Below are 13,240 nucleotides of genomic sequence, written 5' to 3' on the forward strand. Positions count from 1 at the left end.
GGATTGAATTCCTCAGGATGAGCAAATCCTTTGGAAAACTTGGGAACGGAGGGTGGTTCCTGTAAAAAAACAGGAATGAAAGGGATTAAATTCCTCAGGGAAAATGTGGGGAAAACAGGGATTGAATACTTCAGAATGAGCAAATCCCATGGAATCCAAGGGAAAATTGGGAATGGAGCTCCCATTGCTGCCGGCCCCCATTCCCAACGTTCCCACCTGGAATTCCCATTCCTTGGAGCTGGGAAAAGCCCCTTTGGAGCCCCACATCCCACGTGGAGCAGGAGAATTCCCGGGTTTCTCCCTATGGATGCACCTGGATATGGCACAAAGAGCTGGAAAAGCAGTGGGGAAAGGAGGGAACGGCTCCATCCCAGGAAAAACCTTTGGGGATCCCAGAAATACCGGGATAAAGGCACAGAGATCCTGGGAAAAAAGGCTGGATTTGGGATAGGACGGGGCTGGATTTGGTGATGGGAAAAAAGGCTGGATTTGGGATAGGGCAGGGCTGGATTTGGGATGGGAAAAAAGGCTGGATTTGGGATAGGACGGCTGGATTTGGGATAGGACAGGGCTGGATTTGGGATGGGGGAGAAAGGCTGGATTTGGGATGGGGGAGAAAGGCTGGATTTGGGATGGGGGAGAAAGGCTGGATTTGGGATGGGGGAGAAAGGCTGGATTTGGGATGGGGAAAAAAGGCTGGATTTGGGATGGGGAAAAAAGGCTGGATTTGGGATAGGACAGGGCTGGATTTAATCCAGTTTATCCCAAGATCCTGGGGGTGTTTGGAATTTTTTGGGATCAGTCCTGCGCTCCAGCAGCTCCTGGCGGTTTTTCCAAGCGGGACCCGGGGGCTCGGATGCCTCTGGAATGCGGGAATTGTACCTGGATCTGCTCCTGACATTCCCATGGCAACCTGGTCCCAGGGGGATTCATTGTGGAGGGAATCAAAGGATGGAGGCTGGAGAAGACATCCCCGGTGCGTTCCTGACGGGCCGGAATTCCGGAGTGCATCCCGTGAAAGGCGGCTCCAGATGGGTTTGGCAGGAACACAATTCCCGAGGGATGGATGGGACAGGGAATGTCCAGTGCAGGGGTTGGCAGAGGGATAAACAACAGCTGGGAAAAGCGGGATTGGGATGGGCCACGGAGCTGGGCGGGATTTGGGAAGGGAGGGATAATGGGGATGAGGCGGGAGCAGGGATTTGGGATTTATCCCAGCCAGACCCGTCCCTCTCCTCCGGAACACTGCGGGCTTTTCCAGGATTTCCCTTTGGAGTCTCCCTGTTGGAGGTGAACAGGAGAGGCTGGAGATGGGAATAGGCTCCTGGAACATGGATTTTCCTTTGGATCCTGGGGAAATCTGGGGATGCTGGGAAGTGCTGATGGATTTCATGGAGCGTGGGGGATTGGAGGAATTTTGGAGGGCTGGGAGAGGAGGGAATGGGAATGGGGAAGGAGGGAATGGGAATGGGAGATGATCCCTGCTTGGGTTTCCTGGGTAAAAGGAATCCCCAGTGATGCTCCCATGGACCCCGTGATTATCCCAGGAACTGGGCTCAGCAGCTCCATGGAAATTTGGGATTCCATGGAATGCAGCTGATCCCTGCAGGATCCAACTTTGGGATGCTCCATGGAACGAGGCTGGGAGATCCCAAAAAGGGATCGTTGGGATTTAGGAATCGCTCCGGAACCATGGGAACGGCGGCGGACGCGGAGTGGCTGCGCTGGGTGAGCAAGAAATTTGGGAATGCCGCCGGGAAGGAGAAGGAAATCAGCCTGGAAGAGTTCAAATCTGCCCTGCAGCTCAAGGAGGTCAGGGATCCATGGGAAGAGGGGAGGGATCCATGAGAAAGAGGGGAGAGATCAGTGGGAATTTTCTGATCCATGGAGAATATTCCTCAATTCCCTGATCCATGGAGAACATTCCCTGCTCCATGGGAGCATTCCCAGTTCCCTGCTCCATGGGAACATTCCCAGTTCCACGGGAACATTCCCGCTTTTCCCGCAGTCCTTCTTTGCCGAGAGGTTTTTTGCGCTCTTCGATTCCGACGGGAGCGGCTCCCTGAGCCGGGAGGAACTGCTGGGATCCCTGCGCCGGCTGCTCTGCGGGAATTCCACCGAAAAGCTCAGGTTCCTCTTCCAGGTGTACGACGTGGATGGTGAGAGGAGAAAAATGGGATTCACTGGGTTTTTGGGGATAGATTTGGGATTTGGTCTGCTCTGAGCATCCGGCTTTGGCTGGGATGAGGCTGCTGCCCTCGTTCCATGTGGGAATGGGAAAATTCCTGCGGGAAGCCAAGGATTCCATCAACTGAGGATTTCCCGGGATTTCCCATCAGCCAGGGAGAGCAGGATCTGCTCTGCTCCAATCCCAACTCCCCATCCTGCTTTCCTGAAATTCTGGGATCGTTTGGGTTGGAAAAGCCCTGGGAGATTGAATCCAACTGTTCCCACCCCCAAGTCCCCTTCCAATGCCACCCTTTCCATGAAGGAATATTCCCAAATATCCAACCTGAACCTCCCCTGGATGCCATTCCCGTTTTCCCATCACTTGTTACTGGGAGCACATCCTGACGCATCCAGGATTTTCCACTGGAAAATCTGTAGGACCGTGGAAAATCAGAATGGAGGTGACTCTGTAGGAATGTGGAATATTGGGATCAATCTAATTCTCCAGGGAGCAGATCCTGACCCAACCAGGAATTTTCCTCCCTGCGAGGAAAATTCCTGGATTAGGACTGGAAAATTGGGATGGAAGTGACTCCATGGGGCTGTGGGATATTGGGATGGAGGTGGCTGTAGGACTGGAATATCAGGATGTAAGTCACTCCACGGGGCTGTGGGATATCGGGATGGAGGTGACTCCATGGGGCTGTGGGATATCGGGATGGAGGTGGCTGTAGGACTGGAATATCAGGATGTAAGTCACTCCACGGGGCTGTGGGATATCGGGATGGAGGTGACTCCGTGGGGCTGTGGGATATTGGGATGGAGGTGGCTGTAGGACTGGAAAATTGGGATGTAAGTCACTCCACGGGGCTGTGGGATATCGGGATGGAGGTGACTCCATGGGGCTGTGGGATATTGGGACTCTCCCGGTTTCCAGGGAGCGGCTCCATCGATGCCGAGGAGCTGCGGGTGGTGCTCCGGGGGTGTCTCCGGGAGAGCTCCCTGGCCCTTCCCGAGGAGCGGCTCGGGGCGCTGAGCCAGGCCCTGCTCCAGGCCCTGGACCGGGACCACAGCGGCTCCATCACCTTCCCGGAGCTCCGGGAGCAGCTGGAAGCGTTCCCGGAACTCCTGGAGAACCTCAGCATCAGGTGGGGAGGGGACTCCTAGGAAAGGATTCCACGGGGAGCCCACAGTGGGGCTGGGAGCAGCTGGAGAGGTTTGGGATTGGATCACGGATGGTTTGGGGTGGGGCAGGGTTTGGATTTTGGGATGGATGCTGCCACTCTGGCTGTAGGGCTGGGTACCACCCCGAGCTGGGTACTGCTCCAGCTCCCCATTCCCCATCCAAACACCCCCAAATTCCCATCCAAACCCCAAATCCCATTTTCCCAGTGCTGCCAGCTGGCTGAAGCCCCCCAGTCCCAGCCCTGCTGAGCCCTGGCTGTGCTGCCGTTCCCGGGAGTCCCGCGGGGATCGGTGGCCCGGGATGTCCTGCCGTTCCCGGGAATCCCGCGGGGATCGGCGGCCCGGGATGTGCCGCTTTTCCCGGGAATTCCGCGGGGATCAGCGGGCCCGGCTGTGCTGCCTGGGGACCTGGGTCGCCGCCACGGCGCTCCTGCTCGCCCTGGGGGCTCTGTGGCACCGGGAGCGCGGCCCGGCCCTGGCGCTGGCCCGGGGCTGCGGGCAGAGCCTCAACCTCAACTGCGCCCTGCTGGCCGTGAGTGCCCCGCGGCACCGGGGACGCCGAGGGGACACGGCGGGGAGGGAGCAGAAAAGGCCGGGAGGGTCCCGGGATAGCCAGGAGGGGATGCTGGCCCAAAGTTTCCTGTTGTCCCCGGCGTTTTCCATGGTCCCCCAACATTTCCCGTTCCCTCTGGAATTTCCCATTATCCCCCAACATTTCCCATTGTCTCCCCGCATTTCCCATTGCCCCAGTGCGTCCCGTTTCCATTTGCTCCCTGGTATCTCCGGGTGCCCTGGCCCCTCTCCTCGCCCGCTGCTCGTCCGTGTCCCCAGCGCTGTCCCCGTCCCCTCCCTCACTCCCGTCCCTGTTCCCCTCCCCTCTTGTTGTCCCCTCCCTCGCCCCCTGTCCCCGTCCCTCTCTCCCGACCCTGCCCTCACCTCCGTCCCTGTCCCCTGCCCCGTCCCCGCTGTCCCTGCCCTGTCCCCTGTCGCTGTCGCCAGGCGCTGATGCTGCGGCGCTCTCTGACCTGGCTGCGCTCCACGCCGCTGGCGGAGCTGTTCCCGCTGGAGCTGCACGTGCGGGGCCACGAGCGCGTGGGACACCTGGTGCTGGCCCTGGGGACCGCGCACGCGGGGGCACACCTGGCACAGGCCGGTCAGTGACACGGGGACACACCTGGCACAGGCCGGTCAGTGACAGAGGGACACACCTGGCACAGGCCGGTCAGTGACACGGGGGCACACCTGGCACAGGAGGGTCAGTGACAGAGGGACACACCTGACACAGGAGGGTCAGTGACACGGGGACACACCTGGCACAGGCCGGTCAGTGACAGAGGGACACACCTGACACAGGCCGGTCAGTGACAGAGGGACACACCTGGCACAGTCCGGTCAGTGACAGAGGGACACACCTGGCACAGGCCGGTCAGTGACACGGGGACACACCTGGCACAGGAGGGTCAGTGACAGAGGGACACACCTGGCACAGTCCGGTCAGTGACACGGGGACACACCTGGCACAGGAGGGTCAGTGACACGGGGACACACCTGGCACAGGAGGGTCAGTGACAGAGGGACACACCTGGCACAGGCCGGTCAGTGACACGGGGACACACCTGGCACAGGCCGGTCAGTGACAGAGGGACACACCTGGCACAGGAGGGTCAGTGACACGGGGACACACCTGGCACAGGCCGGTTAGTGACAGAGGGACACACCTGGCACAGTCCGGTCAGTGACACGGGGACACACCTGGCACAGGAGGGTCAGTGACAGAGGGACACACCTGGCACAGGAGGGTCAGTGACACGGGGACACACCTGGCACAGGCCGGTCAGTGACAGAGGGACACACCTGGCACAGGAGGGTCATTGACAGAGGGACACACCTGACACAGGCCGGTCAGTGACAGAGGGACACACCTGACACAGGCCGGTCAGTGACACGGGGACACACCTGACACAGGCCGGTCAGTGACACGGGGACACGGGGACAGGAAGCCCATGGAAGGGGTGTCCGTGTCCCAGGGATCCCATGGAAAGGGTGCCCAAGGACGGGAGGGGGAAGTCCTGCAGAAGGGGTGCCCGTGCCGGGGGCACTGCGAGGGCACGGGTGGGGACAGGGACATGGGCCGGGCACGGGCAGGGCACGGGCAGCAGCCGCGGGCTGTGATCCCCCTCTAGCGGCTCCCGCCGGACAGCCGAGGTCCCGAGCGGGATCCCAGTCCCGCATCCCCGAATCCCGGCACCCCGCATCCCCAAATCCCGCACCCCACATTCCCAAATCCCGGCACCCCGCATCCCCAAATCCCGGCACCCCACATCCCCAAATCCCGCACCCCACATCCCCAAATCCCGCACCCCGCATCCCCAAATCCCGCACCCTGCATCCCCAAATGCCGGCACCCCGCATTCCCCAAATCCCGCACCCCACGTTCCCAAATCCCGCACCCCACATTCCCAAATCCCGCACCCCGCATCCCCAAATCCCGCACCCCACATCCCCAAATCCCGCACCCCGCATCCCCAAATCCCGCACCCCACATTCCCAAATCCCGGCATGCCGCATCCCCAAATCCCGGCATGCCGCATCCCCAAATCCCGCACCCCACACCCTGGTACCCCCAGTCCCCATCCCAGAGCGGTGCCAGGGCTCTCCCCGCTCCGCTCCCGCGTCCCTCCCGTGCCAGCACCCCCGGGACAGGCCCGGGGCATTCCCGGCGGGGGTGGCACGGCCGCGCTGAGCCGTGCCCGTGTCCCCAGGGCTGGCACGGCGGGACTGGCTCGTGGCCCTGGGCGAGTACGTGCGGTGGGCGCGGCCGGGCGCCGGTGGCGTTGGTGGCACTGCCCCGCAGAGCGGGCTGGCGCTGCTGGCGCTGCTCCTGGCCATGCTCGCCTGCTCCAGCCCCTGCGTGCGCCGCGGCGGCCACTTCGAGGTGATCCCACGGGAATTCCCGGCTGGAATGCCGGGGTGCCCCGGTGGGAAGGGGGTGCCCGTCCTGGTGCTGCCCCGTGGGAGCCCTGGGCACGCCACGCTCGCAGTTCGGGGTTCCTGGGATTTGCTTCCCCGCGGGACCCAGGGAATGGTTTCCCAGCGCCACGGGGATGTTGGGATGGGATTCCCAGAGAAGCTATGGGTGCCCCTGGATCCCTGGGAGTGGCCATGGAGCAATGTGGGATAGAGGGAGGCGTTGGGATTGGAACCGGATGGGTTTAAGGTCCTTTCCAAGCCAAATCCCAGAGATTCCAGGATTCCCTTGGGCTGCCTTTTCCCACTGGGATACCCAGACAGCCCCAACAGGAAGCACCATTTGGGTCCAGCACTTCCCATTCCTGTTCCCATTCCCATCCACACTCCCATTCCCAGGTGTTTTACTGGAGCCACCTCTCCTACATCCCCGTGTGGCTCCTGCTGCTCCTGCATGGTCCCCACTTCTGGAAGTGGTTCCTGATTCCCGGCTCCCTCTTTGTGCTGGAGAAGGTTCTGGGCTGGGCGTGGCGCCGGGCAGGGGATCTGCACATCCTGGAGGCCAAACTGCTGCCCTCCAAGGTGGGAGTAAATCCCAAATATCCCAAACATCCCAAATATCCCAAATATCCCAAATCCAATCTATCCAAAATCCCAAACATCATTCCACATCCCAAACATCCTTCATCCTAAACATCCCACATCCCAAATCCCATCCATTCCACATCCCATTATCCCAAATCCCACCCACTTGCTGCCCTTTGGAGGGGCATCCATCCATCCCATCCCATCCCATCCCATCCCATCCCATCCCATCCCATCCCATCCCATCCCATCCCATCCCAAATCCCACTATGCCACCTCCTCCTGGCACTCTGGGAACGAAGGAACAAACAAACATGGAAAAGCTGGAGGTGGCAGAGGGAGGCCAAAGCAATTCCTTTATTTCCAAGCCTTTTTCCCCAATTTTTTAAAATGAAAACTCATGGAAAAGCCAAAGCAGAACAAAAACTCCTGGAACTCGGAATTTTTTCCCCAAATCCCATAATTTGAGCCCAGTCTGAACTGGGATCTAGTGCAACCCAAACTGGGCAGGGAATGGGGAACAAACCCAACAGGAGGGGCAGAACCCGGAATTTCCGCTGCACAGAATCCAGCAGGGGATATCCTTTGGGCATTCCCAGTTCTCCTGCTCCCGTTCTCCTGCAGGTGACCCACCTGGTGATCCAGAGGCCGAAATCCTTCCGCTTCCAGCCGGGGGATTACGTGTACCTGAACGTGCCGGCCATCGCCGCCTACGAGTGGCACCCCTTCTCCATCAGCAGCGCCCCGGAGCAGCCAGGTTCCTCCTGCGCCCTGCAAATCCCCCTGGAATTTTCCCTTAACGTTTCTGGGATCTGTTTCCCACCCCTGGGATCTGTTTGTCATCCCCAGGATCTGTGAGCCACCCCTGGGATCTGTTTTCCATCCTCAGGATCCGTTTTCCCACCCAGGATCCATTTCCCACCCTTGGGACCTATTTCCCATCCCCAGGATCTGTTTCCCACCCTTGGGATCTGTTTCCCGTCCCTGGAATATCTCCCACCCCCAGGATCCATTTTCCATCCCCAGGATCTCTTTTCCCACCCCTGGGATCTGTCTTCCATCCCGGGATCTGTTTTTCATCCCCAGGATCTTTTTTTCATCCCTGCGATCTGTTTCCCGCCCTTGGGATCTGTTTCCCATCCCTGGAATGTTTCCCACCCTCAGGATCCATTTCCCACCCCCAGGATCTGTTTTCCATGCCCATGGTGAAGTTTTTCCAGCTTGGATGGGGCTTGGAGCGAGCCGGGCTATGGAAGGCGTTTCCATGGGATGAGTTGGGTTTGAAGTTCTTCCCAATCCAGAGAATTCCAGGATTTTGGGATTGATCCCCACAGAAACCCTCTGGCTGCACATCCGAGCGCGGGGCCAATGGACCACCAAGCTCTACGAGTACTTCCAGCAGCTGGAATTGCACGGCCTGGAGCCAAATCCACCCGGGAAGAGCTGCAGGGAGCAGAGGAGCCGGCACTGGGAACAGGTGGGATTGTGGGGTTGGGATCGGAGCAAAGGGATGGATCCCATGGGATCATCCCAGCTGGGGAATCCCTCGGGATGAACATTCCCTGCTTGTCCAGCCTTGAAGGATTTGTGTCCCATGGAACGGGAATTTGTGCCCTGTGGAATAGGAATTTGTGATCCGTGGAATGGGATGGATGGATGGATGGATGGATGGATGGATGGATGGATGGATGGATGGGATGGTGGGATTTGGGACTGATGGGATTTTGTGCCCCATGAAATGGGATTTGGGATGGATGGATGGATGGATGGATGGATGGATGGGATGGTGGGATTTGGGACTGATGGGATTTTGTGCCCCATGAAATGGGATTTGGGATGGATGGATGGATGGATGGATGGATGGATGGATGGATGGATGGATGGAGGGATGGAAGGAATGGTGGGATTTGGGATTAATGGGATTTTGTGCCCCATGGAATGGGAGTTCCTGTGACTCTGCTGGAGGCCCAGCAGATCCCTGGAGCAGTGATCCCAGTGCTGATTCCAGCCTTTGTTCCCAGGAAGGCTCTGTGGCCTCTGGCAGGGATGGAGCCGTGGAGCTGACGGCGTTCCGAGCCTCCGGAGCTGCTTTCCCGGGAAAGGACCCGGAGCAGGGGGTGAGCACTGCCCCCATCCCAGGGACAGGGACTGGATCCCAAATGGGACAAAACTCCTTAAAATCTCCTCTTTGGGAAGAAATTCCTTGGATATTATTGCAGCATTGACAGCTGGAATTGTGTGTGTGCAGCCCAGTGGGAAAACGCCCAAATCCAGGGAATTTTGGGAGTGCTTGGGAAGGGGGGATGATCACTGCTCCCCTCTCCTGCAGGACGCCGGGCCTGGGGAGAGCCAGCGGAGCTGCAGCGTCAAGGTGAGGATGTTCCCAACTTTCCTGGTGCTGCCTTCTGGTGCAAGGCAAGGCGACCTGGTTCTGAGGATCAGCACGGCGACCCAAAACTCCCCAGGGTCGCTCGGGCCGATGAAACACGCGGACACCAATGTGGTGGACGGTCAAAGGCGTTTATTACTTCTTCTCGTGGGGTTTTATAGTCTAAGGGGTTCTCTACGTCAAAAGGGGGTCTGTCCTTATTATTTATGGTTAGTAAGGAATGGAAAATTACTGGGTAAGGAATGGAAAGTTACTAGCAGTACTGTTAGTGGGGCCACACTCCTAGGGTAATCTCTTATCTTAGGGGAACAGGGGGTCCTGCCTTTCCGTGACATCGCGTAATCTTCCGGAGCGCCTGTCCCTATCTACCACATCCTGGATCCAGGGAAATGGGCTGGGATCAGCATTCCCACCATCCCATCCATGTTCCCACCATCCCATCCCCATTCCTCGTTGCTCCATCCCTGTATCCCTGTGCATGGATGATCCCACCTGAGGCTGATCCAAACCCTGCCCTGCCAGAAAACTCCAGTCCTTCCCACCCATTCCTTGCTCCCACAAAACCCCAGGAAGATCCCAAATTCCTGGACCCCCTTTGTGCCCTTTTCCTCCACCCGGGAGCTGCTCCAGCCCTTGGAAGTGCTGGATCTGCCCCTGGAACTGCTGGATCTGTCCCAGTGCTTCCTGGACGGTCCCTACGGAACGCCGAGCCGGCGGATCTTCACCTCGGAGCACGCCGTTCTCATCGGGGCCGGCATCGGGATCACCCCCTTCGCCTCCATCCTGCAGAGCATCATGATCCGGTGGGTCCCCTGGGATCTGGGAACTCCCCAGGGATTTGGGATGCAGGCCCTGGTGGAGCTGTCATCCAACCCTTGATCCTTGGGATTCTGTCCTTGGGATTCATTCCCACGGGCACAGGTGGGGCCTCTCCTGGTGCCAGGGTTTTCCTTGGGGATTTCGGCTGCGGGAAAGGCGCTGGAGGGAGATTGGCCATGGGCAGGCAGGGAGGGAAGGGGCAGGAATAGGAAGGAATGAGCAGGAAGGAGCAGGAATAGGAAGGAAGGAGCAGGAATAGGAAGGAAGGAGCAGGAATAGGAAGGAAGGAGCAGGAAAAGGCAGGAAAGAGCAGAAATGGGAAGGAAGGAAGGAAGGAAGGAAGGAAGGAAGGAAGGAAGGAAGGAAGGAAGGAAGGAAGGAAGGAAGGAAGGAAGGAAGGAAGGAAGGAAGGAAGGAAGGAAGGAAGGAAGGAAGGAAGGAAGGAAGGAGCGAGCAGGAAAAGGTAGAAAGGGACAGGAATGAGCAGGAATAGGAAGGAATGAGCAGGAAATGCTGCTCCCTGCACAGGTACCGGCGGCGGAAGCAGAGCTGCCCCAGCTGCCGTTTCTCCTGGAGTGAGGAACGGTGGGATGAGGAGATGACACTCCGGAAGGTGGGAATGGGAGCAAGAGGGGATGTGGGATCCAGGCTTGGCCTGGCATGGGGCTGCAGGGTCTGGGGTGGAGAGCCTGGGAGCATCCCTGAAATCTGGGAGCTTTGGGAACGGGGGTTGGATCTGGTGATGGGATCCAGCGCAGGGATTTGGTGATGGGATCTGGTATCAGGATCTGGTATTGGGACCTGGCAGGACCCAGTGAGGTCCCAAGGCGAGGCTTTCCCGCCCTACCAGGTGGATTTCATCTGGATCACGCGGGACCAGCAGCACCTGCAGTGGTTCCTGGGCCTCCTGGCCAAGCTGGAGGCGGAGCAGGCGGAGCTGGAGCCGGGAGGTGAGCGGGAGAACCCGGCATCACTCCCGGGAACACCCCCGGCCCAATCCAAGCCCTGGAGCGGGGCAGATCCTGGTGGGAACGGCTGGGATTGGCAGGGAGGTTCCTGGAGCTGCACCTGTACATGACGTCGGCGCTGGGCAGGGGCGATGTGAAGGCGCTGGGGCTGCAGCTGGCCCTGGACCTGCTGGCGGCGCGGGAGCAGCGCGATTCCATCTCCGGGCTGCGCTGCCGCACCCAGCCCGGCCGCCCCGACTGGGACCAGGTCAGGGAACGGGATACACGGGATACACGGGATACAGGGAATGGTGGGCAGGGGGAGAGGGTGAGTGGGGCCGAGGGAGGGAGCAGGGAATCGGGGAATGGGATCGTGGATCGGGGAATGGGAGCAGGGAATTAGGGAATGGGATCGGGCAATGGGAGCAGGGAATTAGGGAATGGGATCGTGGATCGGGGAATGGGAGCAGGGAATCGGGGAATGGGATCTGGATGGGGGAAAGGGATCAGAGAACTGGGGCATAGGATCATGGAATGGGATCATGGAATTAGGGAATGGGATCGGGGAATGGGAGCAGGGAATTAGGGAATGGGATCGTGGATCGGGGAATGGGAGCAGGGAATCAGGGAATGGGATCGTGGATGGGGGAATGGGATCAGAGAACTGGGGCATAGGATCATGGAATGGGATCATGGAATTAGGGAATGGGATCATGGAATAGGAGGGGAGAACTGGGGACTGGGATCATGGAATGGGATCATGGAATCAAGGAATGGGATCATGGAATAGGATCACGGAATCAGCAAATGGGATCATGGAATCAAGGAATGGGATCATGGAATGGGATCAGAGAACTGGGGAATGGGATCTCAGAATGGGATCAGGGAATCAGGGAATGGGATCAGAAAACTGGGGAATGGCATCATGGAATACGATCAGACAACTGAGGAATGAGATCAGAGAATCAGGGAATGGGATCATGGTATGAGATCATGGAACTGGGGAATGGGATCATAGAATCAAGGAACGAGATCATGGAATAGCATCGGAGAACTGGGGAATGGGATCATGGAATCCTGGAATGGGATCAGAGAACTTGGGGAATGGGATCATGGAATCGGGGAATGGGATCATGGAATAAGATCCAAGAATTGAGAATGGGATCAGGGAATGGGATCAGAGAATCATGGAATGGGTTGGGAGGGAATGGGAAGATGATCTCATTCCAAGCCTCTTATCTGGGTCAGATTGTGGAATTGCGGAATGGGATCATGGGATTCTGCAATGGGATCAGAGGATCGGGGAACGGGATCAGAAAATCACGGAATGGGTTGGGTTGGAAGAGACCCCAACGGTGACCTCATTCCAACAGCCCCGTCTGGGCCAGGGATGATGGGATGGGCTCGGGGGATGCGGGAAGGGAAGGGAAGGGAAGGAAGGGCGGATGGCGGCGCGCTCCGTTGCAGGTGTTTGCGCGGGTGGCGGCCGAGCGGCGCGGGGCGGTCGCGGTGTTCCTGTGCGGCTCCGCGGGGCTGGCCCGGGCCATCCGCGGGCACTGCCGCCGCTTCGGCTTCCGCTTCCACCGGGAGAACTTCTGAGAGAGCCCGAATTCCAACCGGGATCCGCGGCCGGCAGCTGGGGTGGGGGGGGATGTGGGAATGCTCCCTTCGGAAAAGCACGGGAATAAATCGGGAAAATATGGGAACGCTTCCCTTGGATCTCAGGAATAATTGAGGGAAAGATGGGAATGTTGGGGTTCATGGAAGCAATTCCAGCCCCTTGGCAAAACCAAGGAAAAACTGGGATGGGAATCAGTGTGTGAGAGATGCTACTCCCTCCGACCTGGAATCTGTGCTGGATTTGGATTGTGTTTCCTGGTGAATCAAGGGACTCCAGGAATCAGGAGCTGGTGAAGCCATGGATAACAATTCCACACTTGTAATTCCCGATTTTCCAGCCTTTTCCAGGCCTGGGATCCGCTCCAAAGCAGCAGCTCCTGGTGGGCAAGGCACAGAATTCCTGGGTTCGGGCTGGATTGGGATTGAACCGCATTCATCCGGGCTCTGTTTGGTCTATCCCGAGCCAGGTGGTTTTTAGGGATGGAGGATCAGGCATTTGTATGGAATCATGGAATTGTTTCTGTTGGAAAAGCCCTTGGAGATCCCGGGCTCCAACCAC

At 58.6% G+C, this 13,240-nt stretch overlaps 1 protein-coding gene across 1 annotated transcript; it reads left to right on the plus strand.

The window, feature by feature from the left end:
• Positions 1-1,692: 1,692 nt before the first annotated feature.
• On the plus strand, positions 1,693-12,660 carry NOX5 (NADPH oxidase 5). The gene is made up of 17 exons (XM_058811102.1): positions 1,693-1,812; positions 2,009-2,159; positions 3,107-3,317; positions 3,562-3,593; positions 3,678-3,886; positions 4,354-4,507; positions 6,117-6,289; positions 6,721-6,903; positions 7,531-7,663; positions 8,241-8,383; positions 8,928-9,023; positions 9,236-9,277; positions 9,974-10,098; positions 10,643-10,727; positions 10,965-11,064; positions 11,163-11,329; positions 12,529-12,660. Exons 1-17 carry the CDS (start codon positions 1,693-1,695, stop codon positions 12,658-12,660), a joined length of 2,256 nt encoding a protein of 751 aa, XP_058667085.1.
• Positions 12,661-13,240: the final 580 nt, after the last annotated feature.

Source organism: Ammospiza caudacuta, chromosome 10, assembly GCF_027887145.1.
Source record: "Ammospiza caudacuta isolate bAmmCau1 chromosome 10, bAmmCau1.pri, whole genome shotgun sequence".
NCBI lineage: Eukaryota > Metazoa > Chordata > Aves > Passeriformes > Passerellidae > Ammospiza > Ammospiza caudacuta.

Bases quoted from the DNA above. Each gene is read 5' to 3' on its own strand.
- NOX5 (XM_058811102.1), top strand. From the start codon at position 1,693: ATGGGAACGGCGGCGGACGCGGAGTGGCTGCGCTGGGTGAGCAAGAAA. The intron at 6,904-7,530 runs GTGGGAGTAAAT...GTTCTCCTGCAG, and splicing joins CCAAACTGCTGCCCTCCAAG to GTGACCCACCTGGTGATCCA. The intron at 9,024-9,235 runs GTGAGCACTGCC...CCTCTCCTGCAG, and splicing joins GAAAGGACCCGGAGCAGGGG to GACGCCGGGCCTGGGGAGAG.